At 44.5% G+C, this 27,271-nt stretch overlaps 1 protein-coding gene across 2 annotated transcripts; it reads left to right on the top strand.

The window, feature by feature from the left end:
* The first annotated feature begins 749 nt into the window (after positions 1 to 749).
* On the top strand, positions 750 to 25,417 carry ISX (intestine specific homeobox). Of its 2 annotated transcripts, none has more exons than XM_060190104.1 (4): positions 750 to 1,836; positions 20,288 to 20,439; positions 22,913 to 23,020; positions 24,221 to 25,417. In XM_060190104.1, exons 1-4 carry the CDS (start codon positions 1,653 to 1,655, stop codon positions 24,458 to 24,460), a joined length of 684 nt encoding a protein of 227 aa, XP_060046087.1. In that variant the 5' UTR covers positions 750 to 1,652; the 3' UTR covers positions 24,461 to 25,417. The 2 variants fall into 2 exon arrangements, with proteins under 2 accessions (XP_060046087.1, XP_060046088.1); XM_060190105.1 differs by having other exon boundaries at positions 22,913 to 23,044; positions 24,221 to 24,307.
* The last annotated feature ends 1,854 nt before the right edge of the window (positions 25,418 to 27,271 follow it).

Below are 27,271 nucleotides of genomic sequence, written 5' to 3'. Positions count from 1 at the left end.
AGTATGCCATCATATACTATTAAGCTGTTGAAAAAGTTCATGTGATATTTTTAAATTTTTTATTATTATTATTTATTTTATTTGACAGGAGAAAGAAATTTAGAGTTAAGGGAGATAGGGAGAGAGACAGAGAGATACCTGCAGCCCTGCTTCACTGCTCCTGAAGCTTCCCACACCCCACCCGCATAGCTGGGGACCAAGGTCTTGAACCCAGGTCTTTGTGCACTGCAATGTGTGCACTTAACCAGGAGTGCCACTTCCCAGCCCCCTCATGTCATGTTTTTCTATTATTCTATGCAAAAATGTGTTGTGGTTTTTTTTTTTTTTGGCAGCCCAATCTATAGATTTCCAAAAGACCTCCCCCACTCTGCTATCTGCAGGCCTAAGAAAGCCCAGCCTCCCACTTCCATGGGTCCCACTAATTCTCCTGGCTGAGTAAACATAGTTTTATGGAGCTTGGGGACACTTCCTGGTCAGCTAATTCACACCTCCCCTTGTTCTGCTCTGGTATGCTCAGATGCCCAGTGCATTCCCCTCCCCAGGACCCCAATCCGCAGCCTGCAGCTCCCCTCTGCCACCAATGCCCTTCCCTGGCCCTCCCCTGAGCAATCTGCACATCTGGGCCTTAAGGCAGTGAGGAGTCTCCTCTTATCAGCATTTTACTGCCCCCTCCTCCCTGGTTTACACAGCTATCCGCAGCAGAATACTTGGCAAGCACAGGTCATACTTCTCAGCTAAGAGAGAGGGAAGGGGCCTGTTGGTGCTTTCTCAGGGGACAGGCAGGGAAGAGAGAAGGAAGAGAGAAGCAAAGACCCCCAAAGGAAGAGAAAGTCCCTACCCCAGGAGGCAGCAGAGAGCAGCTGAGTGGAGTGCATCTGAGAGAAGAGAACAGGAGAGATCCTGACCAGAGACTCAGCACAGCCCCAGCAAACACCACAGCCTGGCTATGACCCTGTGAGCCCCTTCCTGAACCCCCACCTGCAGGATGGCAGGCTCACAGCAGACCCATTCTGGAGTCTGGATGTGGCAACACTGAAAGAAGTCCCAGAGGATCTCGGGAGCACCTCTCAGGCTGCAAGGTGACTCAAGCAGGAGGTGGCCACTGGGAGCCCATGGTAGCTATCACTCCAGCCTTCTGCACCCACCAAGGACCTGACTAGAAGGAGCCAGGAAGGGCCACTGGCTGGAAAGAGAGCAAAGAACACAGGACAAACTGCCTCCACATCTCCTGAGGTCAGCTGCTTCATCCTTCCAGCTCCCTACTGCCTTCTGTGTTTTCCGGATGCAGTGATCTTGGGGAGCCCAGCCTGGATAGGGGGCTGGGCATGTAATACCTGGAGAGACCCTTTGAAGCAAGACAAAGCTGAACCTGGCAATAGTGACACCTCTGACATGGATCCGTCATAGACTCTGAGCTAGTGGGCACAGGTTCCAGCAGAGGACTTATCTCCCAACACCAGTGGGTGTGTTTGAGACGCCATGGAAGTTCCTGTGGACACAGAATCACACTTGGAAAACTTGATGTGAGGCTTCCTGGCCTTCCCAGCTTGCCCTCTGGATTCTAAAAGTTTCCGGAAGGAACCAGCACCAGCCTGAGCACGCAGAGCCCCCCCACTCCCTTAGCTACTCACAAGCCTGCCCTCTACAGGGTTATGGAGAGTGAGGGCTCAGGGTGCCACCAGGCACCCAGGAAGCGGAGCCTGCCTTTCTCCATTGAGGAGATCTTAAAGAAGCCCCCGGAGCAGGATGTGCTCAGGCCAGAGAGGGAAGGAGGAAAGGGCACCATACCAATTGCAGGTTCCGTGCCAGAGAGGCCCCCCCATGACCAGCCTCAAGGTAAGTGTCTCCTGCTTTGGGCTTCATTCTGGGGTGTCTAAGCCCCACTGAGCTTGGCAAAAGGAAAGCTGCTTCATCACAGCCAAACGGAGGGCCTCAGAACCAGAAAAAAAAAAAAAAAAGGAAATAAAGAAAGAAAAAATCCAGGTCCTGGCTGGGGGTCCTTCAGTGCCTCTCTAGCTAGCCCAGAACTCTGTGGTTCCTGAAGATGCAGGCATCAGGGCACAGTTAGTGACAGAGTCCAGGGACCCCAGAAGGTTCCTTTCCCTAGACCCCGTACACAGCCTGTGACTGATTCTGCATTTATGATGTGGGAGACCATATCCTGGTGTCTCTTCTTCAACCTCGGTGGGAAGTTCTGTTTTTCTGGTTTTTTCTTAACCTGACAGATGTGGAAAGTTGTCTAAGGCAGAGAAGAGGGGCAGACCCTTGCAAATTTCACCACCACTAAGAGGTTGGGAGCCTGGGGGTAGCACCAGTAGTAGTGCAACAGACATTTATGCCTGGGGCTCAAAGGTACAAGGTTCAATCCCAGAAACGCTCACAACTCATATGCATAGAAGATTTAAGTCCCACATGTGCTGGAGCAGAGTGGTGCTCTTTCTCTCTTTCCTCTGTTTTCTCTGTCATTCACCTTCTGTATAAAAATTTAATATATATATATAGTCACCGGGAAATGACAGAGCAGTGCAGGCACTGAGCCCTGGCAGTAGCCTTGGTCACACAAAGAGAGAAAGAATAAAGAGAAAGAAAGAAAGAAAGAAAGAAAGAAAGAAAGAAAGAAAGAAAGAAAGAAAGAAAGAAAGAAAGAAAAAAAGAAAGAAGGAAGGAAGGAAGGAAGGAAGGAAGGAAGGAAGGAAGGGAGGAAGGGAGTCGGGTGTAGCACAGAGGATTAAGCGCATGTGGCGCAAAGGGCAAGGACCAGCGTAAGGATCCCGGTTCGAGCCCCCGACTCCCCACCTGCAGGGGCATCATTTCACAAGCAGTGAAGCAGGTGTGCAGGTTTTTTTCTCTCCCCCTCTCTGTCTTCCCCTCCTCTCTCCATTTCTCTCTGTCCTATCTAACAATGACATCAATGACAACAACAATAATAACTACAACAATTAAAAAAAACAAGGGCAACAAAAAATAAATAAATAAATGTAAAAATAGTTTTAAAAGAAAGGAAAGAAGGAAGGAAGGAAGGAAGGAAGGAAGGAAGGAAGGAAGGAAGGAAGGAAGAAAGAAAGAAAGAAAGAAAGGAAGAAAGAAAGAAAGATCAGAGTCAGGCAATAGCACAGCAGGTTAAGCTCAGGTGGTGCAAAGAGCAAGGGATGGACATAAGGATCCCAGTTGGAGCCCCTAGCTCCCCACCTGCAGGGGAGTCGCTTCACAGGCGGTGAAGCAGGTCTGCAGGTGTCTGTCTTTCTCTACACCTCTCTGTCTTCCCCTCCTCTCTCCATTTCTCTCTGTCCTATCCAACAACAATGACATCAATAACAACAATAATAAAACAACAAGGGCAACAAAAGGGAATAAATAAATAAATATTTTTTAAAAATAAAGAAAGACAAGAGAGGAAGAAAGGAGGAAAGAAAGAAGGAAGGAAGGAAGGAAGGAAGGAAGGAAGGAAAGAGGAAGGAAGGAAGGAAGGAAGGAAGGAAGGAAGGAAGGAAAGAAGGAGGGGAAAGGAGAAGTTGCACTTAGGACAGGTAGTTGATGTTGCCAAATGACATGGCCCTGAACTGCACAGAGAAGGCAAGTCGGTGCCCCCAGGTCACACAGCCATAAGTAAAAAACCTGAGATCTAGAGCTGGCTCTGGTGACTCCCAGGCTCCTCAACACCAACCCTACCCCAACCCCCCAATTAGTAGTATGTCCTTAGTTTGCACAATGTCTAATACCTGAAACTTTGCTTGGGATCTGTTCCACTTATCTACCCCCCAGGTCAGTAGCCAGCCCCAGGGCATGTCCCTAGATCTAGTCCCCTCCTACATCTCTGGCTGGAAGAGGGCAGTGAGGTAGACATACCCTCTAGCCATCAGCCAGGAATCTGCCCTCCACCCGTATCCCCACCCCGGGCTGAGAGTGAGAGGGAACAGAGCTGTGTTAACAATGGCCCAAAGAAATGTGAGAGTCCCTGAGCATGGACAAGCTCACAGGGTGCTCAGTTCTCCCCCTTCACAGCCCTGTAGCCCCAGGAAATACTAGGAAGTAAATATAGGAGAGGATGTCACCTCCATCAAACTCAGCTCTAAGGAGGGGCTGATGAGGTGTGAGCCCAGCAGCAGCCAACCAGGAACCTTGGAGGGCTGAATCATTCTTGCTGCGAGTATGTGAAGTCCACAAGTGTGTGTGTGTGTGTGTGTGTGTGTGTGTGTGTGTGTGTGTGTGTGTGTTCGAAAGAGAGAGAGAGAGAGCTCCCACCAATATTCTGTCTCTTCTTTTCTTCTAGCCTGATAGCCTGACAGAGCCAATGGCAAAAAATTAAGCCATCTGTTTTCATATCTCTCTGTAAGTCTCTTCTCTTTTTGTCTCACTTTTTCAGATAGGAGACAGAAAGAGCCAGAGAGAGAGAGAGAGAAAACCATACCACCTGGGGCTGGGTAATGGTGCACCTGATTGAGCACACATGTTACAATGTGCAAGAACCAAGGTTCGAGCCCCCAGTCCCCAACTACAGGGAGAAAGCTTCACAAGTGCTGAAGCAGTGATGCAGGTGTCTCTCTGTCTCTCACCCTCTTTATCTCTTCCCTTCCCCTTGATTTCTGACTGTCTCTATCCAAATAAATAAGATAATAACAAATAAACAAAGATAATAAAAAAAATTAAAATAAAGAAGCTGAATCCCAATCTTTAAAAAAAAAAATACCACCTGGGCCAAGCAGTGGTTGAGCAACACAACCTGGTTGAGCACACACATTACCATGACCAAGGATGCAAGTTCAAGCCCACCCATCCCCACCTGCATGAGGGAAGCTTCATGAGTAGTGGCTCAGTGCTGCAGGTGACTTTCTCCCTCTCTATCTCTTCCCTCTTGATTTCTCTGTCACCATCCAATAAATAAAGAAATAAAATAATTTTTAAAATAAAATAAATCACCATACCAGTGCCTTCTTCAGTGCAGTAGAAGCCAGGATTGGACCTGGGTTGTGGCTTAGCAGAGCACTATCCAAACTACCCAGTAGTAATTTTCAAGATATGCTGGAGGAGTACAGAAATGAAAATTGATATGTTAATAGTTCTGTGATTATTATTTTTTTATCTTTATTTGCTGGATAGAAGCAATCAGAAATTGAGAGGGAAGGGGTGATAGAGAGGGAGAGAGACAGAGAGATATCTGCAGCACTGCTTCACCACTTGTGAAGCCTTCCCCCTGCAGGTGGGGGCCAGGGGCTCGAACCTGGGTCCTTGCACACTGTAACATATGCACTCAACCAGGTACATCACCACTTGGCCCCCTGTGATTATTTCTATACTAACCTTCTGTTTATGATGAGTGAAGAGGGCTCTATGGTCTTGGTATAAAGTTTTCTTTTAAAATAAACTTTTCTCCTAAGAGAAAACCCAGGGGTTGGGAGTTAGTGTAGTGGGTTAAGCACACATGGCACTGAGCACAGGGACCCTGGTAAGGATCCCAATTCAAGCCCCCACCTGCAGTGAAGCAGGTCTGCAGGTGTCTATTTTTCTCTCCCACTCTCTGTCTTCCCCTCCTCTCTCCATTTCTCTCTGTCCTTCCCAACGACGACATCAATAACAGCAGCAATAATAACTACAACAATAAAGCAACAAGGGCAACAAAAGGGAATAAATAAATATTTTAATAACCTTAAAAAAAAGAGTCATTATTAAAGTATGCCAGTCTCTTCCCCTTATTCAGCTTTTGTATTCCTTACTTTGTCTGACAAGGTTAGCTTTGGAGTGACTGAGGAACATGTAGTAGGAGATAGGTGAGGAGGGTATCTAGGTCTAAGTAGAAACTGTTTCATTGGGTGCTTTAAGGTGTCTTTTTAGGTTTTTCTACTTGCTTGCTTAATTTATTGACTTACTGCAAAATATTGGGCACTTTTGCTTTAAAGTATATATATTTTTTTGAAGATTAGTTAGTTTTCATAGAACAGAAAGAAATTGAAAGGGAAGAAAAGAGCAGGCAAGGAGGGGGGGAGAGACACCTGCAGTGATAACTTATGAAGCTTCCCCACTGCAGATGGGGAACAGGGAAATGAACCCTTGTCTTTGTGCACAGTAGTGTGTGCACTCTACTCGGTGTACTACTACTCAGAGAAAGATGATCTCTGCACCTATCCCACTGATGCTGCTCTGGAGAAGTTGTGATGTGCAAAGGTGAGGGCAAGTTGGGACAGTGCTGACTTCCACCCATCTTGTCTTGTGGAGCTGGCCTGCACCTCAGTGGAATTCTTGGTCTTTGAGGAATTTCTTCTAACAAGGCACAACAAATATCTTCTGCGAAGAGCCACATGGTCATTTTAAGCTTTGATATTCAACTGGTCCCCATTAGAATTATCAACCCAATCATTCTGCCTAGTCCATCTCTTGTGTAAATGAGTGTGCACAGTCCTGTTCCAATAAAACTTTATTTACAACAACAGGCAGAGGGCCAGATCTGAGCATAGGCTATAGTTTCTCTACCTTTTCCTCCAAGCTATTGGTTTGACATTCTTTCACAGACTAGCCCCCATCATGCCCTTCACTCTCTACCTATGAGACATACAGAACTGCTCTCAAACTTCACAATTTTCCTAACCTTTCAGTGCCTCCCTTAAAAAAGCAGAGATTGATACCCTCTTATTCAGAATCTTACTAGCATCTCTATATAGCCACATTCAAAGACTATAATAAAAGAATGGGAAAGAAGTGTTAGAAATCATCTTGCAAGACAGTGCTCTTATCCATTTCTTTAACTCTCTCAAAAGAGTATTCCATGAGAAGTTCCAGAAAGTACTTCCTTTCCAGGAACTCCTGCCCCTTCTTTTTTCTCTTTTTCTATCTTCTTCCCCCTCTGTATTAGTCTCCTGTGACTTTGCAATAAATCAGCACATACTGAGTAGCTTAACACAGCAAAGATTTACTCTCAGAGTTTGGAGGTCAGAATTCTGAAGCCAAGGTGTTGAGTAGAGCTGGTTCCTCCTGGCGGCTGAAGGGACATTTTGTTCCATGCCTCTGCCCCAGCTTCCAGTGGCTTCCTTTGGCTCACAGATGCCTCACTCCCTTCTCTTACTCTGATTCTCTGTCAAACCTCCAGCCCTTTTCCCTCATAAAGTACCAGTCACTGAAAATAAGATCCAGCTTAAATCCAGAAAGATTTCTTACAAGCTATTTGGTTATAATTGTATCTAAGAAACATGCTTTGTCCAAAAATGGTGGCTGTCACAAGTACCCAAGAGCTAGGACTGGAAGGTGGTTATTGCTGAGGCTCAGTGCCAGCACTATGAATCTACCACTCCAGAAGTCATTCTTTTCCTTTTGTTTTTTCCTTCTATTTTATTTGATATGACAGAGAGAAATTGAGAGGGAAGGAGAAGGCAGACAGATAGATAAAAAGATAGACACTTAAAGACGTGTTTCACTATACCTGACGCATCCCTTGTGCAGGTGGGGAGCAGAGGCTCGAACCCAGGACCTTGCACATGGTAAGGTGTGCATTCAACTGGGCACATTATTGTGCAGCCCCCTCACACATACTATTCCTTCTTTATCCCACCTCATTGTCCTCTACCTCTTCTCATCTTCATCTTCCTTCTCCCCTCCTCCTTTACATTCTCTCCTCACCTCTAATTTCATCCCTCACTTCCTAGAACCAAAGGCAGCAGCTTATCTCTCCCCACTAGGACTGGGACCCTGGTTCAGCACTTGGGCCAAGTCCACTGGAGTCTTGCTGCCTTGTAACTAATGGCTCTTGTTCTCAAACAGTTAAATACAAGGACTCCCATCAGAGCAGACAGAAGCAAAACAGAAAGAGTTGAAGCCAAAATCTTCTATCAGTAGTTCCCCTACAAGATGTGTGGTTTTTCTCTCCCTCCACTAGGCCTCCCTTTCCTCTTTCAGTTCCTATCACTAGAACCACAACCTAACAGGGCCTTGGTCACATTCCTATAGAATTTGGGAGCATTGGTGAGAATCTCTAAAACTTAAAACCTAGCTCAGCCTTGGGTCCTGTGGAAATACAAAAAAAAAAAAAAAAAGTACAAGACTTAAAGCCTATCTAGGGATTCATACTGCACATGTGTGGACTCCCCCAAAAGAAGCAGACCTGGAGGAGAGGATATGAGCACAGGTAGTTTATTTTGAGTGTCTGAGGAGCACCAACAGGGAAATAGTGAAATAAGGCAAAAGGAGAAGGCAATGAGCCACGGCTATGAGACTAAGTCAGAGACAGTAGCCTGTGGGTAGCCAATGCTTAAATTCTTTGGGAAATGGAGCAAAGAGCTTCCTAAGAACTTGCCAGTTTCTTTTTTTTTTTTCTGGCCCAAAAATGGATATTCTGGTGGACAAGATTGATCTGGAGCAGAGAAACATGTGAGCTGTACAAGCAGGCCACTGCCAATCTCATCATGATTACAGAACCCTAGAATATCAGAGTTCTAAGATATCTGAGCAGACAGCAAAAACATGTTAACTCTAACTTAAATTTAGCTGTTGTATACTTCACCCAGGCATACAACTGAGTCACCAAAAGACAGGCATGTCTCTTATGGCACACACACACACACACACACACTCTAATTATCCCCAAGCTTAGTGACTTCAGGCAACTATCAGTATTGATATTCTCCCTCAGATCCTGTAGTTCAATAACCTAGAAATGACCTAACTGAGTGACTCTGTCTCAGGGCCCATGGTGAAGTTGCAGTAAAGATGGGATCTGAGGCCTGGTGCCAGGCTGGAGAGATAGGTCACCAGGTAGGGTGTCTGCAGTACTATGTGTATGACTCAGGTTTGAGTCCTGGCACCACATGGAAAATGCTGTGGCAGTGGAGAAAACTTCATGCCCTCTCTCCTCTCTCTTTTTCTTTCTCTCTCTAAATAAATAAATAAATATATGCCTAGGTGTGGTGAAATGACACATACTTGAGGCCCTGGTTCCAAAAAAAAAAATGTTGCTAATAAGTAGGTAGGAGCCAGCTATGGAGTTTGGGCGGGGGGCAGTTCAACTCCTTTTCACTTGGGGTTTTCCACATGCTGCTTGAGTCTCCTCACAAAACAGTAGTGGATGGGGGTATAACTCAGTGGTAGAGCATTTGAGTGCACAAAATGGTGGCGGCTTCCCTCAGTGAGCAATCCCAAAAGCAGGAAGCCCATTGAAGCTGCATCCTTTCCCCGGAGAAACTACATAGGAGCTTCAACTCTTCCATTTTCTTCCATTTGTTAGAAGTAAGTCAGTAATTTAGTCCCACCAATAAGAGGAAAGAATTCAAAGGGCAGCCATGGAAATAGTTCAAACAGTAGAGTATCAGATTTGCATGCTTGAGGTTCCTGGTTCAATCTTCAGCCCCCTGTATATGAGAATGGTGCTTGGACTTTCTCTCTATCTATCTATCTATCTATCTATCTCTCTCTCTCTCTCTCTCTCTCTCTCTATATATATATATATATATATATATATATATATATATATCCCTCTGCCCTTTCTCTATCTCATGTCAAAATCTCTCAGATGCAATAAATAAAATAATTTTTTTAAAATGCAGAATTCAAAGGGAGAAACATGGAAGATTGCAAACTTATCTTACCACTACCACTAGCAGTGAGTTGGGGGAGTGGGGTGTGAGAGAATAATGTCTAAAGCAAAACATAAGCACAGTCCTTGCCCTCCTTCACATTATACTATAGCAGGGAAGACAAAGAGTCATCCAATAAGTCGCAAATGAAAGTACAGCTCCAACTGTGATAAGTGCTGGGGACGTGGTGACGTGGCACTCTGAGGATCTCCTCCAAGAGAGGCTTCCAGAGGATTAAGTTGCAGTCTCAATGTTGAGGAGGGTGAAAATAGACAGCACTTCAGGCTAAGGAAACCACAAGACCAGGACCCAGTGGTATACAGGATGTCCGATAGCACAAGATAAGCTCTGGGAGAGAGAAAAGGGTCTCCCACATATACAGTAGGCCCTGTAGATCATATCAGACATTTTTAATTCTCACTTGTATCCCAAGAGGAATAAGGAATGAATAGTTTAGGGCTTAGGCAGGAAAATGTACAATGATCAATGTTAATGAAAACACTTGGGTTCCAATTAGCAAAAAGTCTTATGCCAGCAGAAAAACAGAAAAGAGCCATCTGGCTGTGACATTTGTTGCTCATTAGCCACCAAGGTGGGTTCTGCTCATCTGATTGGCTAAATAGTGTCCTTGTCTTCTCTCACTGCTCCATACACATCTGTCCTGACCTTCATACCTGGCCATAGAGGGTAACCTTCACTGATAGAGGAGCACCATTCTTCCGTAAAGTGTATATGAATAGTCGTAATCCCAGTTAGAACCTCCCAACAAGGTCTAAAGGTTCATTTGTAGAACAACATAGGATAGCCAAGCTTCCAAGACTCAAAACACACCCACACAAGGTTCTTCATGTGACAAGCTGCCTTTCTTTGGAAAAGTTAACATGAAATACAGGGCCAGGTGGTGGCACACCTGATTAAGTGCACACACTACAGTGCACAAGGATCTGGGTTCAAGCCCCCAGCCCCCACTTGCAGGGAAAAAGCTTCACAAGTGGTGAAGCAGAACTGCAGGTATCTCTCTGTCTCTTTTACTCTCAATCTCTTCCTCTTATTTCAACTTCTCTCTGTCTCTATCCAATAAGAAACAAAAAGATTTTTAAAAAAGAAAAAATTAATAAAGCCTTTTAAAAAAAATCAAATGAAATAGTAAACAGAAAGGACATGTGTTGCTTTGACAAAGATTAAGAAATAGCTTCTTAGGTTGGCAAATAGTTCACCTGGGTGGTTGCCTGCTTTGTCATGCATGTGACTGAGGTTCAAGCCAAGCCCACACTGTACTAGGAGAAGCAAGGGTACTGTGGTGAGTTTCCTTCTCTTCCTCTGTCTCTGTCTGAAGGAGTCATCCCAGAATGAAGCCCCAGCAATGATAAATAATAATACTAGTAGTAACTTCTTGAATTGAGTCATGGGAAGTATACAACCGCTAACAGGCTTTAGTCACCATGGGACAAATCAGAGCATGGCATCCAGTCTCCCCATGTGTGTCTTACTCTCTAGGAATTGACTCAACTCTTTCCCTTTTGTCATTCTCCAAAAGGCTCCAAGAACTCTAAGAGTTGCATCAGACTCCACAGGTCATTTTCAGTCTCTGCATATGGAACTCTCAAAGCTTCTTTTTATGATTTTTTTAAACAAAGGCCTATTTCTAAGGAGGTTTATTCTCCCAGGGGCTGTTTGTGATGTGGCAACTGCTTGTTTATTTTGGGGTCAGACATGTCTCTCTCTCCTGTGGCTTGGAGAACTCTAATCTGGGACTCTGCATATCCAGCACTGAGGGTACTTTCTATGTATGTTTCTTTAGAGAAAAGGACTAAATTCCTCCCATTTCCTTTTAATAATATTTTATTTCTTATTTATTTAATTTTTGATATAGACAAAGAACTTGAGAAGGGAGAGGAAAGAAAGGGGGAGAGAGTGTGTGTGTGTGAGAGAGAGAGAGAGAGAAAGAGACCTGCAGCACTGCTTTATCATTCATGAAGTTTCTCCCCTGTTGTTGGGTGCCAGGGACTTGAACTTGGGTCCTTGTGCATGGTAACATGAGTGCTCTATTGGGTGTGCCACTGCACTCCCAATTCAGTTTCATATCATTAAAGGTCACTAACTATAGATTCCCCCACTGAATAAAATAAGTTACTGTGCCGCACCATGAAGTACCCTCCTGCCTCAAAGCTGATGTGTCTAAATGGTCTGCCCCATGATCACTGTGTAGATTGGAAAGTAGTTAGAGGTGAGGGAGTATACACATACAGCAACACACACCACACACAATAACACAGGACACTGACACACACTCCTGCCAGGCAAGGAAAAGAATTGTAACTGTTGAAATATGAAAGCCCAGAAAACCCACCTGTCTCTCTCCCACCATAATGTTCTGTACCTTGCTTACCCACTATGTCTCACTGGATCTAAGCAAATTGCCATGAAAATCACATGAAATAACATAAATAAACAAACCTAAAAGAGAACTTTGAGATCGCAGAAGAGGGAATAATAACTTATGTTAAAGACCTTCAAGAAAAAGTATTAGTGAGATCCAAGATGGATCAGCCAGCCAAAGGAGAGAGGGCAGCACACCAGAAGAAAAAATATATACATATATATATATATATACATTCCTTCTGTAAAACAAAGAAACTCAGTGTCACTAGAGACCAAGAACCAGGGAGCAATGCCACAAGAAATGAGAGTCAGATAAACTGAAAGTCAAACACACTAAGCAAAGGACTTTGGTCTTTATTTACATATATCAGCTTAGGGGGAAAAAAATGGTGTTTGGGGAATTTCAAGCTTCCATTAAGATATCTTGTCTTGAATGAAGGGAAAGAGAGGTAAGACTCATTATGGCCTACACATCTATAAAGGAGTTTTATTGCCATTAGCTTTGCAGGGTCCTCTGTCCTGTTTCTTTTAAGCAAATACTACAACTGCTATTACAAAAAAAAAAAAAAAGATACACGCAAATGAAAAACATTGGAGGGGGAAGAAAAGAGAGAGAGAGAGAAAGAGAGAGAGAGAGAGAGATCACTTAAGCTGAGACTAAGATATAAAATACATCATGAAAATGAGACCCAGGGGCCTGGCAGTGGTGTACCTGGTTAAGTGCACACATTACAGTGTGAAAGGACCCAGGATCAAGCCCCTGGTCCCAACCTGCAATAGGGAAGTTTCATAAGTGGTGGAGCAGGACTACAAGTCTCTCTCTCTCTCTCTCTCTCTCTCTCTCTCTCTCTCTCTCTCTTCTCCTCTCTACCTCTCCCTCCCCTCTCAATTTTTTCTGTCTCTATCCAAAAATAAATAAATAAAAATTAATAAAAAATAGGAAAAAATAAGACCCTGCACATCTCAAAGACAGGTATATGGACCTGTTTTCTCATTACCAGAAAACTATACTCCTCACAGCTGAGAGCAAATTTATGAGCCATCCTGGAAATAGGGCAGCAACTCCCTTACTAATGAGTTTCTTTTTGTATTTTGTTGTTGATTTTTTTTTCTTTGAAGTAGCTTTGATTTATATAACACCACATAGGTTTCTGTGTACAATATCATAAATCAACATGTATAGATGCTCGTCGCATTTGCCACCAAAGCCTACATGTTTTCCTTCTCTATTCAGTTGTCCCCACTTACCCAGTTTACCCGCCTCTCTTCCTTCCCTTGTGGAAACCACGGCTTTGTTCTGAGAGTATGAGGGTATGTTTTTGTTTTGCTCAGTGAGGTAATTTTGCTTCCTTGTCTTCTACCCATGAGGGAAATCATAACATGCTTGTCTTTCTTCATCTGCTTGCTGGTGAACCCTTCAATGGTCTTTTCCCAGTTGTCTCTTTAATGATTTCCTTAATTTCTTTATTCGTTTCTCTTTCCGCCCTAGCTGTCAGCTCGTTGCTATCACTGATTTAAACAAGTAATCTTGATTATCCTTGAAAAGGCTGCAAACAAAAGGAAGGTAGAAGGAAATGCAGCTGGAAATCTACCATCTCACCCACAAGGAGTAGCCACCACCACCATTTAATACAGACACATAAAGATAGAGGTTTTTTTTATATTTTGCTTTGTTGCAAGCTAAAATAAAAAAGTCTTTTTCTTTTGTCCTTTCCATCAGTTAACCAACTTTAAGCAAGTTTTCAGAAGATAATTATGAAAAATGATAGAATTATTTTTTCTTTTTAAAGGTTATTATGGGGGCCATAGCAATAGCTCATTTGGATGGTGTACTGATTTGCCATGTGCATGATCAAAGTTTGAGCCCAGCCCCCACCACATTGAAAGATCCTTGGTGCTATTGTCTCTCTCCTCTCTCTTTCTGCCTCTCTATCTCTATAAAAAATAATGATTTGGGGCCAGGTGGTGACACACCTGGTTGAGCATACATGTAACAATGCCCAAGGACCCCTGGTCCCCACTTGCAGAAGAAAAGCTTTGTGAGTGGTGAAGCAGTGTTGATGTGTCTCTCTGTCTCTCTCCCTTTCTGCCCTCTCAATTTCTGGCTATCTATTCAATAAATAAAGAAAGATAATAAAAATTAAAATAATCATAGTAATTTTTTATAGATTATTATGGGGGCAGATGATGGTGTAATCAGCTAAGCACACATATTAACATGTGTAAGGGCCCAGGTTCAAGCCCCTGGTCCCAACCTGTAGGGGAGAAACTTCATGAGTGGTGAAGCAGTGCCTTATCTGTCACTTTCTCTCTCTTTCTCTATCTCCCCCTTCCATCTCAGTTTCTCTCTGACTCTAGCCAGTAAAGAAATAAAATATAAAACAAAGATAATTATGACAAAGACCAGAACACCAGTCTGTCTAATGATTTCATTTGATTATGAGATTCAAGAAATGACAAGGCAGAGTTTGCCTTTAGTAGAGCAGACACAGGTAACAGTGACAGAATGAATCTTAAGGTCTTTACTCCAAATTCCCACTAAAGAATTCTTGAATCCCATCCTACTATGTTCCTAAGCAAGAAGGCACTCAGGTTCTACTGTAATCAGTTTTGTGGCTGGTTGGTTGGCTGGTTGGCTGGTTGGTTGGTTGGTTGGTTGGTTGGTTAGTTGGTTGGTTGGTTAGTTGGTTTTGGGGGGAAGATCTCACTTCCTCCTGAGGCAGCCTATTATTCAAGAGCTTAAAAATGCAACAGTATTGTGTGATTTGTAAATATCACTTGTGTTTCTACATGGAGATTCACAGAGACCTTGGGAAAAAGGGAGCACTGATTGGTTTCAGCTTTGATGAGTGAGTACTTAGTCGTCCATGGATGAAGAAAGAAGACATGGGTAATAAGGAAAACAAACCTGGAATAAAAGGGGAAACTAAATAAATAAGGGAGAAAAGGACACGACCAATCTGAGGGAGTTAGAAGTGGCCAGGTGGACACACCTAAAGGAGATGAGAAGTGGGAAGGAAATATTAAGATACGGTTATTGGCAGGTAATCTGTATGGTCTACTGTGGAGCTTGTTTGCCAGCTGAGGTGCCGGTGGCATTGAGGAAGTCCTAGGCCAGGCTTCAGAGAAGGTGACTACTGCCCTGAACCCTCTGAATCCTGCCTGTCCTGTCTAGGAGGTGACACCCACTTTCAGGGCTTTAAAGGGTGCAGGGCTCTCCTCCCTGTGGATCCCTTGCCTTAGAAATACATGGACAAGGTCCCTGGGGGATGAGACTTAGCCCAGAGGATGAGCCCTCTGAGGTCTCTGAGCAGCCAAGACCAATTAGCAGGCTGCAGAGAAGGAGCAATCGGGAGGGAACTGAGCACAGAGAGACATCAGTTTATAATTAGGTGGCCTAATCACCTGTGTAAGTTGTGTATTTCTTATGATCGATGTGCTAAATGGCTCAGGTTTAATTAAGTTCTGCAGATGTGTTCCCTTTGAAGACCCAGTGAAGTGTGATTCACAGCTCACCCCATTAGTAACAAGGAGAAGAGCAGCTCCAAATGTGGTGGTAGCTCCCCTCTACCTCCCACCACCCTCTCCCTGGCAGCCCCACCAGCTCATGGGGGTCTAGTGCCCTTGGCTGTCATGGGGGAGGGGGCAGGTGCTGTGTCCTGGAAGCACCCTGCTCAGTGTCTCTGCCAGGAATCTGGTGGGGAGATGTTGGGCCTGAACAGGAACTCAAGGATTTTCTCACTCCCAATGTAGTCCATCCTGGGTTCTGAAAATCAGGCTCCATCATCCTCTGTGAGAAAGGGCCCAAACACCCCAGCCTTTCCTGGTGATAAAAAACCTTACTCCCTTGAACCATGGACAACACAGTGAGAAGCTCCTGGATAGTGTAGATGGACTTTGGTGTCTCTCCCTCTTCTTTCTCTATCTCTTGAGTGTATGTCTCTGTGTGTGTTTATTTATTTATTTTTAATTTTAAATTTTTTTATTTGAAAGGACAGAATGAAATTGAGAAGAGATAGACAATAGGGTAGTGGTATTGTAGTATCCCTTCTCTCTTTGCCTGTGTCTTTATCTCTTTCTCTTTCCCTCTTTGTCTCTCTCTCCCATAAAATAAATAATAGAATATTTGGTTGAGAAAGTCACTTAGCACTGTCATATATGTTTGAGATCCTAGATTTACCCCCACCCTAGCTCTGCATTTTAAAATAATAATTAAAGTCACATGTAGGTCCTAGGTACCACAATGAACAGTGAATTTCTAAGGAGTCCAACTGCCCTTCTTGTTGAGTCTCACCCGTGATAGTTCAGGAAGCATCTCACACTGAGCACTACTTCACCTCCTTACTCGTCTCCAATGAGATCATTCTGTCTAGAATAGCATCTCAAGAAGAGATACGTATGGATGATTGGTGCTGATTATTGCTGCTCTAAAAACCCACCATCACAGGAGTCGGGCAGTTAGTGCAGCGGATTAAGTGCATGTGGCACAAAGCACAAGGACCAGCATAAGGATCCCAGTTTGAGTCCCCGGCTCCTCACCTACAGGGGAGTCGCTTCACAAGTGGGAAGCAGGTCTGGTGTCTATCTTTCTCTCCCCCTTTCTGTCTTCCCCTCCACTCTCCATTTCTCTCTGTCCTATCCAACAAAAATGACATTAATAATAACTACAACAATAATAACTATAACAACAATAAAACAAGACCAACAAAAGGGAAAAACAAAACAAACCAAATAAATAAATAAATAAATAAATACCCATCAGCCTTGAAATAGGAGGAAGGATTTGGCATTCTGAGTCCTGTATGCTAATCTACTTAAGACTCACTTTCCATTTCCCCATCAATATACACTTAAACACCTCCTCTTTATTCTCTGGAAAAGTGGCAATAGATATTGGAAACACAAACCCCCACCATCACCACCCAACCAGAATTTCCACCATTATCATCACCACTGATATTACCTTTCTTTTTTAATTGTAAACAAGTCTATGGCTTCTCTTTTTATTAAAATATTTATTTATTTATTCCCTTTTATTGTTTTATTGTTGTGGTTATTATTGTTGTGGTTATTGATGTCGTTGTTGTTGGATAGGACAGAGAGAAATGGAGAGGGAAGGGGAAGACAGAGAGGGGGAGAGAAAGATAGACACCTGCAGACCTGCTTCACTGCCTGTGAAATGACTCCCCTGCAGGTGGGGAGCCGGGGGCTCAAATCAGGCTCCTTATGCCAGTCCTTGTACTTTGCGCCACCTGCACTTATCCCGCTGTGCTATCGCCCAACTCCCTGGCTTCTCTTTTTAAATATTCTATTTTTAATGAGAGAGAGAACCCAAAGCACTGCTCAACTCTGATTTATGGTGGTGTTGGGGGTTGAACATGGAACCTCAGAGCCTCAAGACTGAGACTCATTTGAATAGCCATTATGCTATCTCCTCTGTCAACCATCATTAATTTCAAGGGCAGAATAAATCCTTAAAGAATATATTTTCAGGGATTCCAGTGGTAGCACAGCAGGTTAAGCCCACGTGGTGCGAAACACAAGGACTGGAGTAAGGATCCCGGTTCGAGCCCCAGCTCTCCACCTGCTGGGGAGTCGCTTCACAGGCAGTGAAGCAGGTCTGCAGGTGTCTGTCATTCTCTCCCCCTCTCTGTCTTCCCCTCCTTTCTCCGTTTCTCTCTGTCCTATGCAACAACGATGACATCAAGAACAACAATAATAACTGCAACAATAAAAACAAGGGCAACAAAAGGGAAAATAAATATTTTTTAAAAGAATATACTTTCAATCTAAAGAAAAAAATCCCTATAAATTCCATAATTTGCCAAGCACTGTTGTCCATAAAAACCAATAGCTATACTGTAAAGTAGCATAGGGGTAGATTCTTTCGCTCTTAACTTCTAAATTTTGCCACTCGAGTCCTTCTGGAAATAAGGAAAGGTTATATGGATCTTAGTAGATGCTCCCTTAGCTATACAAATGAGAACTTGAAGTAATTATTAGAAGTTTATTCTTAGTCTAGAACTCATATGTTTAAGCTTCCTCTGGAAAGAAAGGAGAAGGTGGCTTATTTTTGGCTGTAACCTATAGTCTGTTTCTAATCCTGTGTTCTCTGTATTGCTTGATAGCCTGTATTCTGCTCTACACTTTACGTTCTCTGTTCAGCATCTTCTGTTTCCAGTTCTATATTCTCAGAAGAATCTCAGCTCACTGATGCCCAATTTGTCTGACCAACTCTGGATCTTTCATTCTATTAATATTTGTAATTTTTTTCCTTTTTTATTGTTGTAATTATTGATGTCATCATTGTTTCATAGGACAGAGAGAAATGGATAGAGGAAGGGAAAACAGAGAAAGACAGACAACTGCAGACCTGCTTCACTGCCTATAAAGTGACTCCCCTGCAAGTGGGGAGCCGGGGACTCAAACGGGGATCCTTACACCTGTCCTTGTGCTTTGCGCCACCTGTGCTTAACCCACTGTGCTACCGCCCAACACCCCAATATTTGTAATTTCTATAGAAATACACTGTGCCACTGCTTTCACTTAAAATTATGACCTACTAGGTGAATGAATGAATGAATGAATGAATGAATGAATGAATGCCTTGACTTCTTAATGTTTGCACTATGGAAGATAAGAGTCTCTCAGTAATTAGAGGTGCCAGGTGCAGATACACTCAGGAAGATCTTATTGGTGGATTAACAGTTGTCAGTTCTAAAACCTTAAGTCTAATTTGTTCCACTTTCACCTATAAATATAAAACAAATATCTCCTTTAAAATATTCTATAAGAAATAGGGTGGACTTGAGAAGGAGAAGAGGGTAGAAAAAGGGAAAGATGATTCCTCTTCCACTGGTGAATCACAAACCAATAGGTTGCTCCAGTGTGAATCACAAGTCAATAGCTTACAGGAGACTCTGTAGTAAGAATGATGCTTCAGATCTAGAAAGATTGGGAAAGAATTTTTGAAATTTATGAATGAATTTAGCTGATGATGAACCAGTAAAAATCATAAATTTTGGAATTAGAGATAAAAGAAAAGATAAGGTCCCCACATAAGAGACTGAGTAAAACCAAAGGGGAACGCATGATGATAAGCAATGGAACACAGGCCATCCTGAATGGAGCAAGGTGTGGGGCTGATACAATTAAGGGGCCTCCACCACCCAACAATCAGAAAGAGGCCCTGTGCTAGTCCACAATTAGAAGTAGATCTATGTTCATGGTTTGATGCTGAAAACCGCCATCTTTAAAACCTTCAAAATATTTTGTCTGAATCTGTTCTTTGTAAGTCCAATGGGATCACAGAGTACCTACCGGGAGCCTGGGTCCTTGACTCATGTTCAGTTTCCCTCTTTCTATCTCTTTGCTTTGCTGGGATGGACTCTCAGGCATTTGTTTCTCCCCATAACCAATGGCAAAGACCACCCCAGCCTGGGCATGATGGGAAGAGGGTCAGGTCAGGTACATATTTGCTAACTCCAAGTCCAAGGGTGACCCCCTGTGTCCCTGTGAGGAGCCCTACTTACCCACCCTGTCAGTATCCCAGCACCACGGGCAATGGTGAACCCAACCTTAAATAACAAATACACATCCTGAAAGGTCAAGAGAGCCTGAGGAAGAAAGGAAAAAACTTTTTAATTCTACTTTTTTAACAAGAAGATTCACATTTTCATTTTGCACTAGCCCCCACAAATGGTGTAGCCAGACCTGAGTGGACATAAATTTGGACATGTACATTGTAAAGGAATGGTTATCATGAAGCTAAATCTTTATTTTGTAGACCAGGTATGTCTAGTTTTTTTTTATATTTGTTTGTTGGGTTTTGGTTTTGGTTTGGTAAAGGATCAGATAGTGACTGTTTTTGGCTTTGTGGACCATATGGTCTCTATTGCAACTACTTGAGTCTACTGTAATAGCACAGAGGCAGTCATAGACTATACAAATAAACTATACACAAACTAATGGTGGCATATGTGTGTGTCAACCAAATTTCATTTTAAAAAAGCACACAGTGGGCCAGATTTGACCCTCAGATAACAGTTTGTAATCTCATGTTGTAGACATGAAGGAATTAGTAAAAGCATCTGGGCAGCAGGAAAAAAAAAACTGAGAGGAGTTACTAGAAACTCATCTTGGTCTCCTTGGCCAGAGTGAATGGAAGGGGAATAGCCTAGTGGCAAATTTTCTAGAAAAGAGACCACTGTGTAACTACAAGCATGAAGCACCAGGGGCCAAGACTCGTTAAGAGCAGCAGGAGTCTTGGGGAAGGACAAAAACACCACAAAACCTTCACTGTACAGCTGACACCAAGGTCAATAACACAACTCACATCCTTTTCCACCCAGAGGAGAGGAAGAGCAAGCGGAGGGTGAGAACCACCTTCACCACCGAGCAGCTGCATGAACTGGAGAAGATCTTCCACTTCACTCACTACCCAGACGTCCACATCCGCAACCAGTTGGCAGCTAGAATCAACCTCCCAGAAGCCCGGGTACAGGTACAGCCATCCCCACCTTCCTCAATTCACTTGTGGTTCGTGAGTAAGTCCATTTAGTCTGGACCCACTGGTGCTGCTCCATCAGAAACTCTTCATTGATTGTGTCCCATGGGTGCAGTAATATTTGACAAATACTGTTTTCCAAGAAATGAGTTACATACTCACTCCTTCTGTGGGAGGAATTGAAATGAGGTGACACTGGTAATAGGCATGGATTCCTGCTTCCACACACTTTCTCTTTGCTTGGAACTGCTCCAGAATGCCATTCACCTCAATAATCTCCACCAGGGGCCAACAAAATTTTTCTGGACCTGGGAGATAGTGGATGGAGTACCTGCCCCACCATGTATGAAACCCTGAGTTTGATTACAGGCAACACATGGGAGCATACTGGACAGCACCAAGGGAACTCTGTTGGGTAAGGGGGGGGTGACATTGGTATCCACACCCCACATCCCTGTCTCTTTCTCAAAATATACAATAAAAATTGGACTGAAGAGAGAGATGACCCTGAGTTTATTCCAGAACACCATATTTAGAAATTTTTTACATAAAAAATTAATTTTTTATGTAAAAGGCCAGATTACTGTTGTGTTCTGTTTTATTTTGTTTTGTTTGCTTTTATTTTATTTATTTATTTTAATGAGATAAATTCAGAGAGAGAGATTGGGGACAAGAGAGAGATACCAAGACCAGAGTACTTCTCAGCTCTGGCTTATGGTACTGAGGATTGAACCTAGGACCTCAGAGTTTCAGGCTTGAGAGTCTTTTGCAGAACCATTATACTGTCTCCCCAGCCCAATGTTAGGTTTTATGGTATCACACTTGCACTATTGCAGTTATTCAGTTTTGTCACTAAATTATAAAGAAGTCACAGCTCATACATCAACCAGAAAACATGGTAGTGTTCCAATAAAACTTTGTTGATAAGCAATAACATTTGGATTTTGTGTCCTTCTTGTGTGTCATAAGATGCCATTCTTCTATGGAATTTTTTCTAACCATCTAAGAATATGAAACCCAGCCTTAGGCCATAGTCATACAACAGAATTAGAAAGAATATATTCACCAAGCTGGCCTTAATTAGCCACCCCTCAAACCAGAGCATACAGGTGTTGCTTTGAAGGCAACACAGAAGAAGAGAAAGAACCTTGGGGGTGCTGGGCAGTGGTACATCTAGTTAAGTACATAATGTCCTTGGTTCAAGCCCCTAGTCCCCACTTGCAAAGGGGAGAACCTTCACAAGCTGTGAAGCAGTGTTACAAGTGTTTGTCTTTCACTATCATTCTTCCCTCTCAATTTCTCTCTTTTCTGTTGGTATGCTTCTAATTCTGCTTTTAAAAACCCCTTCTGTTTCATTTGGTTTAATCCCCCCTGCATTCTATTTACATAACAATGTATTCTGTTTACATAACCTCTGTTAACAAGCACCACCCTCCCTCCAGGGCATTGGTGGTTCCATGGTAGAATTCTTGCCTGCTCCGTCCCCTCTCCTTGTCATACCCTGATTTTCACCAGTCACTTTTCTCTCCACCCTCTCTGCTTCGCATCCTGTTCCCACCCTACTGGGCTAGTATATTTATAAGGACAAGACTGTTTGTAGTTTTTAGTTTAGCTTAGCTTGGTATAGATTGTGCTGCATCCTGCATGAATAAAGAGATACAGCGTACAACCCAGCCATGAGTCCCGGGTCCTCTGTTACCCGCCCGTGAAGCCAGCCCAGCAAAAACAACACTTTTCTATTAAATAAAATAAAGACTTAAAACATGATCCTTGGACCCACAACCAGAGACCTAGTTTTTACCAGCTATCTAAAAGGTGATCTGCTACCTCTCTACCCTGGTACTATGGCACATGGCTTTATCCAAGATAAACAGTGAGATTCACTCACCAAGGGGTATTCACAAAAAGTCCTGCTCTAGCAAATCCAAGTCTAATTGCTGTACTCTTGTCACTAGTTTTCTAAGTCACTGTATGTATATTTTTAAGACTTAACTCTATTTATCAAGAGAGAGAGATTCATATGAGATGAAAGAGAGAAAACAGAGCATCACCCTATATATGTGATGCTGGAGATGGAACCAGGAGCACTAATCATGAAAGCCTGATTCATTACCAGTTGAGCCATTTCCCTGGGCCAATGTGTGTGTGTGTGTGTTTCTGTGTGTGTGTTTGTGTCTCTGTCTCTCTGTGTGTATGTATATATCTGTAAACAAGTTTAATAGACTCATTGAAAATCAAATCTGAAACAAGTCAACTTCCCACTTTTATTTTAGTCTGATTTATTTTTTCTGGCTAAAGACCACCCCCATCTTCATCTGCACCCCTTTTTCTTCCTACCTGAAACTCCAGATCTGACTTATAATACTGAATGTCTGGGAGACTTCTAAAGGGAACCACTAGTGTTTGGTGAGAATTTCTAAATGGAGGAAACATCTTTTGCTGATCTCCACCCTCTCTGCCCCTCATCCAGATCTGGTTCCAGAATCAGCGTGCCAAGTGGCGGAAGCAGAAGAACCTGGGAACCCCACAGCAGCCCAGTGAGGCGGATTCAGTTCCCACCACAAATCCAGAAGTGGGAGTGAGTGGCTGAAACATGGGGGAGGTACATTCCATCCAGACCTAGAAGGGAGGAAAGGACTTGGGGGGCTCTGAGAATAGTAGATGCACCAAGGGGATTCTTTCAGAAAGAGAGGGATGCAGATGCTGTGCAAGTCTATCAACATGTCCTCCTCTGATCACTACCTGGCAAAATTTCACAGATTTGAATAACAGAGTCACGGAAGTGGTTGAGCACATGTGTTCTGGAGTCAGGCTGCCCAGGTTCAAACCCTAGGACTGCATTTACCTAAATTGCTTAGAACCACTGTGTCCCCTTCCCATCTCCCTCAAGGACTAGGTGAGGGGTGTTTGTTATTGTTGAAAATGTGGCTTCACCACCCAAGGCTGACATTTTCAAATAGAAGGATAAAGGCAATGGGCTGGTGAAATAGCTCACCTGAATAGTGCATTGCTTTGCCATGTGCCCGACCCAGGTTTAAGCCCAGGTCCCATTGTGCTGAAGGGAACTTTTGGTGCTGTGATCTATCTATCTATCTATCTATCTATCTATCTATCTATCTCTGTCTCTGTCTCTATCTCTATCTCTCTATCTCTCTCTTTCAATTTTACTATCTGAAAAGGTCAGCCTGAAGTGTTGAAAGTCTAGAGACCTTCAAAAGAGAGAGAACAAAAGAAAGGGGCAGGTTGGGACACCTCATCACACAGCATAGCTCCAAAACATCCTTCAGTGCTGGGGCGGGGGGGGGGGGGGGCAGGTGCTTGGCCAAGCAGGTGAGGTATTTGCCAGCCATGGTCAATGGATTTGGATGAGGACAATATGATGGAGATGTGAGAAGGAAAGGAGAAAAAAAAAAAAAAAGCATCTTGACTCTTAAAGGTTCCTAAGTATTTATTCACTGTCTAGTGAGATGATACCTATTGGAATAGGTGCCAGGTGCCAAGCATTGGGTGTCATCAAACACAAATAGATTGGAGGTTTGTATGGCCCCCACCCTCACCCCACCCCCAGTGTTTCAGTAATGTCTTTCATCATTCAAGCCTAAGTCACTTTTCCATGTCAATCAATTGCTGTAAGTGTAGGATAGCATGAGCTTTCCCACCTGGGTTGGCCCCACCTGCTCCAAGACACCCCAAGTCATTGGGACAGGTAGAGAAGCTGGAGAACAGCCTAGGGGAAAACCCTGGACTCATGTCTCTGTCTTCCTCTCTGCTCTGACAGGCTCCCCTAATGAGATCCCCAGAGCTGCCCAGACCAGCACCACCCACTGGCTGTTATCTACCACCTCAGGGTCAGCTGAACTCTGCCTGGCTCCCTGCCCCAGTCACTCTCCTCCCGTGCCACCCGTGGGTGACGGTCCCTCTCCAAGACCCTCTTGTCCAGCAGCCTCAAGTCCCTGCCCTCTGCTTCCTCCCATCCCCACACCCCAAGTGGAGCATTGTCTGTGCCACCTCCACCTAGGGGACAGAGCTGTCCCTCTGTGGAGGAGCAGCAGCCCTCACCAGGTGAAGGCAGATGGCCAGAAGGGGCCTGAGACTCTGGGGGAGTTGCTGTCACTATTCATAGATGCTCCCATCACAGAAAGCCATGCTGGACTCCACAGCAAGACAAGCAGAAAGGGTGTTGTCTTCTCTCCAGACAGTCACTGCCCTTGGGGTGTGAAACTGGGCTGAGTGCTTATGAATCCTAAAACTACAGCTCACCTTCCTTTAAGTTGCTGCATGGCCTCCAGCCCATCACACACCCCTTCCAGGCCTCATCTGTAACAGGAGCAGTTGGACAAGAGAACTCCTGAGGTCACCTCTGTCACTTACCTGGGTAAGGCAAACCATGGAGAAAACTGAGCCACACAGGAGCCCAAGGAGGTTTGTTCACTCATTCGTAGCACACATGCTAAGCTTGCACTGAAGGTTCCAGTGTGTCCGGACTGGAGGCAGACACAAACTGCCTAAGCTCAGCCCCAGGACTCAAGACCAAGTTAGTTGAACTGGTATTGATTTGACCAGCAGGCAGAATATTCACTCTGTGACCTTGTGATTGACCTTGCATACAACATTCTCTATGGCTTTGAAGTGAATGTCTTGAAACGGGAGAAATACAGGAAAAATGACTTTTCAAGCAAAGAGCATTTTGTCTCTGGTTACTCTATGGGGAAAGGGAGAGGCACTGTCCTTCCTAGTTTGAACACAGAGTGACACAATGAAAAAATGCCACAAGGAGATTCTTGTGCTCTTTTCTCTATATCCCTCCTCCCGTCAATTTCTCTCTCCTATCAAGTAAAAGGAAAAAGGGGAGAGGTGAACATGACTGTATGGAGTGGTGATTTGCAGAGCAAACACTGAGCCCTAGTGATAACATTGGTGGCAATAAAAGAAAGAAAGAAAGAAAGAAAGAAAGAAAGAAAGAAAGAAAGAAAGAAAGAGAGGGAAGACGGAAAGAAAAATAATAAGGTAAGGGAAAGGAAGGGCGAAAGGAAGGGAAGGTCCAAGCAGTAGGACATCTGGTAGAGCTCAAATTACAGTAAGAAAGGACTCAAGTTCAAGTCCCCACATATATATATATATATATATATATATATATATATATATATATATATATATATATAAAGAATTTTTGAAAACAAGACAGAAGGAAAGAAATAAAGAAGGAAATAGAAAAAAGGAAAGACAAGGAAAGGGAAAAAAGGAAAGGAGAGGAGAGGAAGAGAAGGAAGGGGAGAGGGGAGGGAAGGGAAGATGAAGGGAAGAGGAAGGGAAGGGAAGAGGAAGGGAAGGGAAGATGAAGGGAAGGGAAGGAAAGGGAAGGGGAAGGAAAGGGAAGAGGAAGGGAAGGGAAGAGGATGGGTAGAGGGAGGGATGGGAAGGGAAGAGGAAGGGAAGGGAAGAGGAAGGGAAGGGAAGGGAAGAGCAAGGGAATGGAAGAGGAAAGGAAGGGAAGGGAAGAGGAAGGGAAGAGGAAAGGAAGGGAAGGGAAGAGGAAGGGAAGAGAAAGGAAGGGAAAGGAAGAGGACAGGAAAGGAAGGGAAGTGGAGGGGAGTGGAGGGAAGGGAAGGGAAGAGGAAGGGAAGGGAAGGGAAGGGAAGGGAAGGGAAGGGAAGGGAAGGGAAGGGAAGGGAAGAGGAAGGGAAGGGAAGGGAAGAGAAGAGGAAGGGAAGGGAAGGGAAGGGAAGGGAAGGGAAGGGAAGGGAAGGGAAGAGAAGGGAAGGGAAGGGGAAGGAAAGGGAAGAGAAAGGAAGGGAAAGGAAGAGGAAGGGAAGAGGATGGGAAAGGAAGGGAAGGGGAGGGGAGGGAAGGGAAGAGAAGGGAAGGGAATGGAAGGGAAGACATGGGAAGAGGACTGGAAGAGGAAGGAGAGGGAAGGGAAGGGAAGGGAAGGGAAGGGAAGGGAAGGGAAGGGAAGGGAAGGGAAGGGAAGGGAAGGGAAGAGAAGGGGATGGGAGGGGAGGTGTGGGAGGGGAGGGGCGCGAAAAGGAAGGGAAGAGGAAGGGATGGGAAGGGAAGGGAAGGGAATGGAAGAGGAAGGGAAGAGGAAGAGTAGGGAAGGGAGAGGAATGAAGTTGAGGGTAGGGAAGGGAAGCAGAAGGGAAGGGAAGGGAAGGGGAAGGGATGGGGAAGGGAAGAGGAAGGGAAGGGGAGGGAAGGGAAGGGAAGGGAAGGGAAGGGAAGGGAAGGGAAGGGAAGGGAAGGGAAGGGAGGGGAGGGGAGGGGAGGGGAGGGGAGGGGAAGGGAAGGGAAGGGAAGGGAAGGGAAGGGAAGGGAAGGGAAGGGAAGGGAAGGGAAGGGAAGGGAAGGGAAGGGAAGGGAAGGGAAGGGAAGGGAAGGGAAGGGAAGGGAAGGGAAGGTATGGGAAGGGAAGGGAAGGGAAAGGAAGGGAAGGGAAGGGAAGAGGAAGGGAAGGGAAGAGAAAGGAAGGGAAAGGAAAGGACGGGAAAGGAAGGGAAGTGGAGGGGAGGGAAGGGAAGGGAAGGGAAGGGAAGGGAAGGGAAGGGAAGGGAAGAGGAAGGGAAGGGAAGGGAAGGGAAGGGAAGGGAAGGGAAGGGAAGGGAAGGGAAGGGAAGGGAAGGGAAGGGAAGGGAAGGGAAGAGAAAGGAAGGGAAGAGGACGGGAAAGGAAGGGAAGGGGAGGGGAGGGAAGGGAAGGGAAGGGAAGGGAAGGGAAGACATGGGAAGAGGACTGGAAGATGAAGGGGAGGGAAGGGAAGGGAAGGGAAAGGAAGGGAAGGGAAGGGAAGGGAAGGGAAGGGAAGGGAAGGGAAGGGAAGGGAAGGGAAGGG

The sequence above is a fragment of the Erinaceus europaeus genome, chromosome 4, assembly GCF_950295315.1.
Source record: "Erinaceus europaeus chromosome 4, mEriEur2.1, whole genome shotgun sequence".
Lineage (NCBI taxonomy): Eukaryota > Metazoa > Chordata > Mammalia > Eulipotyphla > Erinaceidae > Erinaceus > Erinaceus europaeus.
The sequence above is the reverse complement of the archived record's forward strand: the minus strand, read 5'-3'. Positions and strand labels throughout refer to the sequence as shown.

Coding starts and splice junctions, on each gene's coding strand:
- ISX (XM_060190104.1), top strand. CDS start 1,653: ATGGAGAGTGAGGGCTCAGGGTGCCACCAGGCACCCAGGAAGCGGAGC. Junction 20,440..22,912: donor TCCCAGAAGCCCGGGTACAG/GTACAGCCATCC, acceptor CCCCTCATCCAG/ATCTGGTTCCAGAATCAGCG. Junction 23,021..24,220: donor CCACAAATCCAGAAGTGGGA/GTGAGTGGCTGA, acceptor CTGCTCTGACAG/GCTCCCCTAATGAGATCCCC.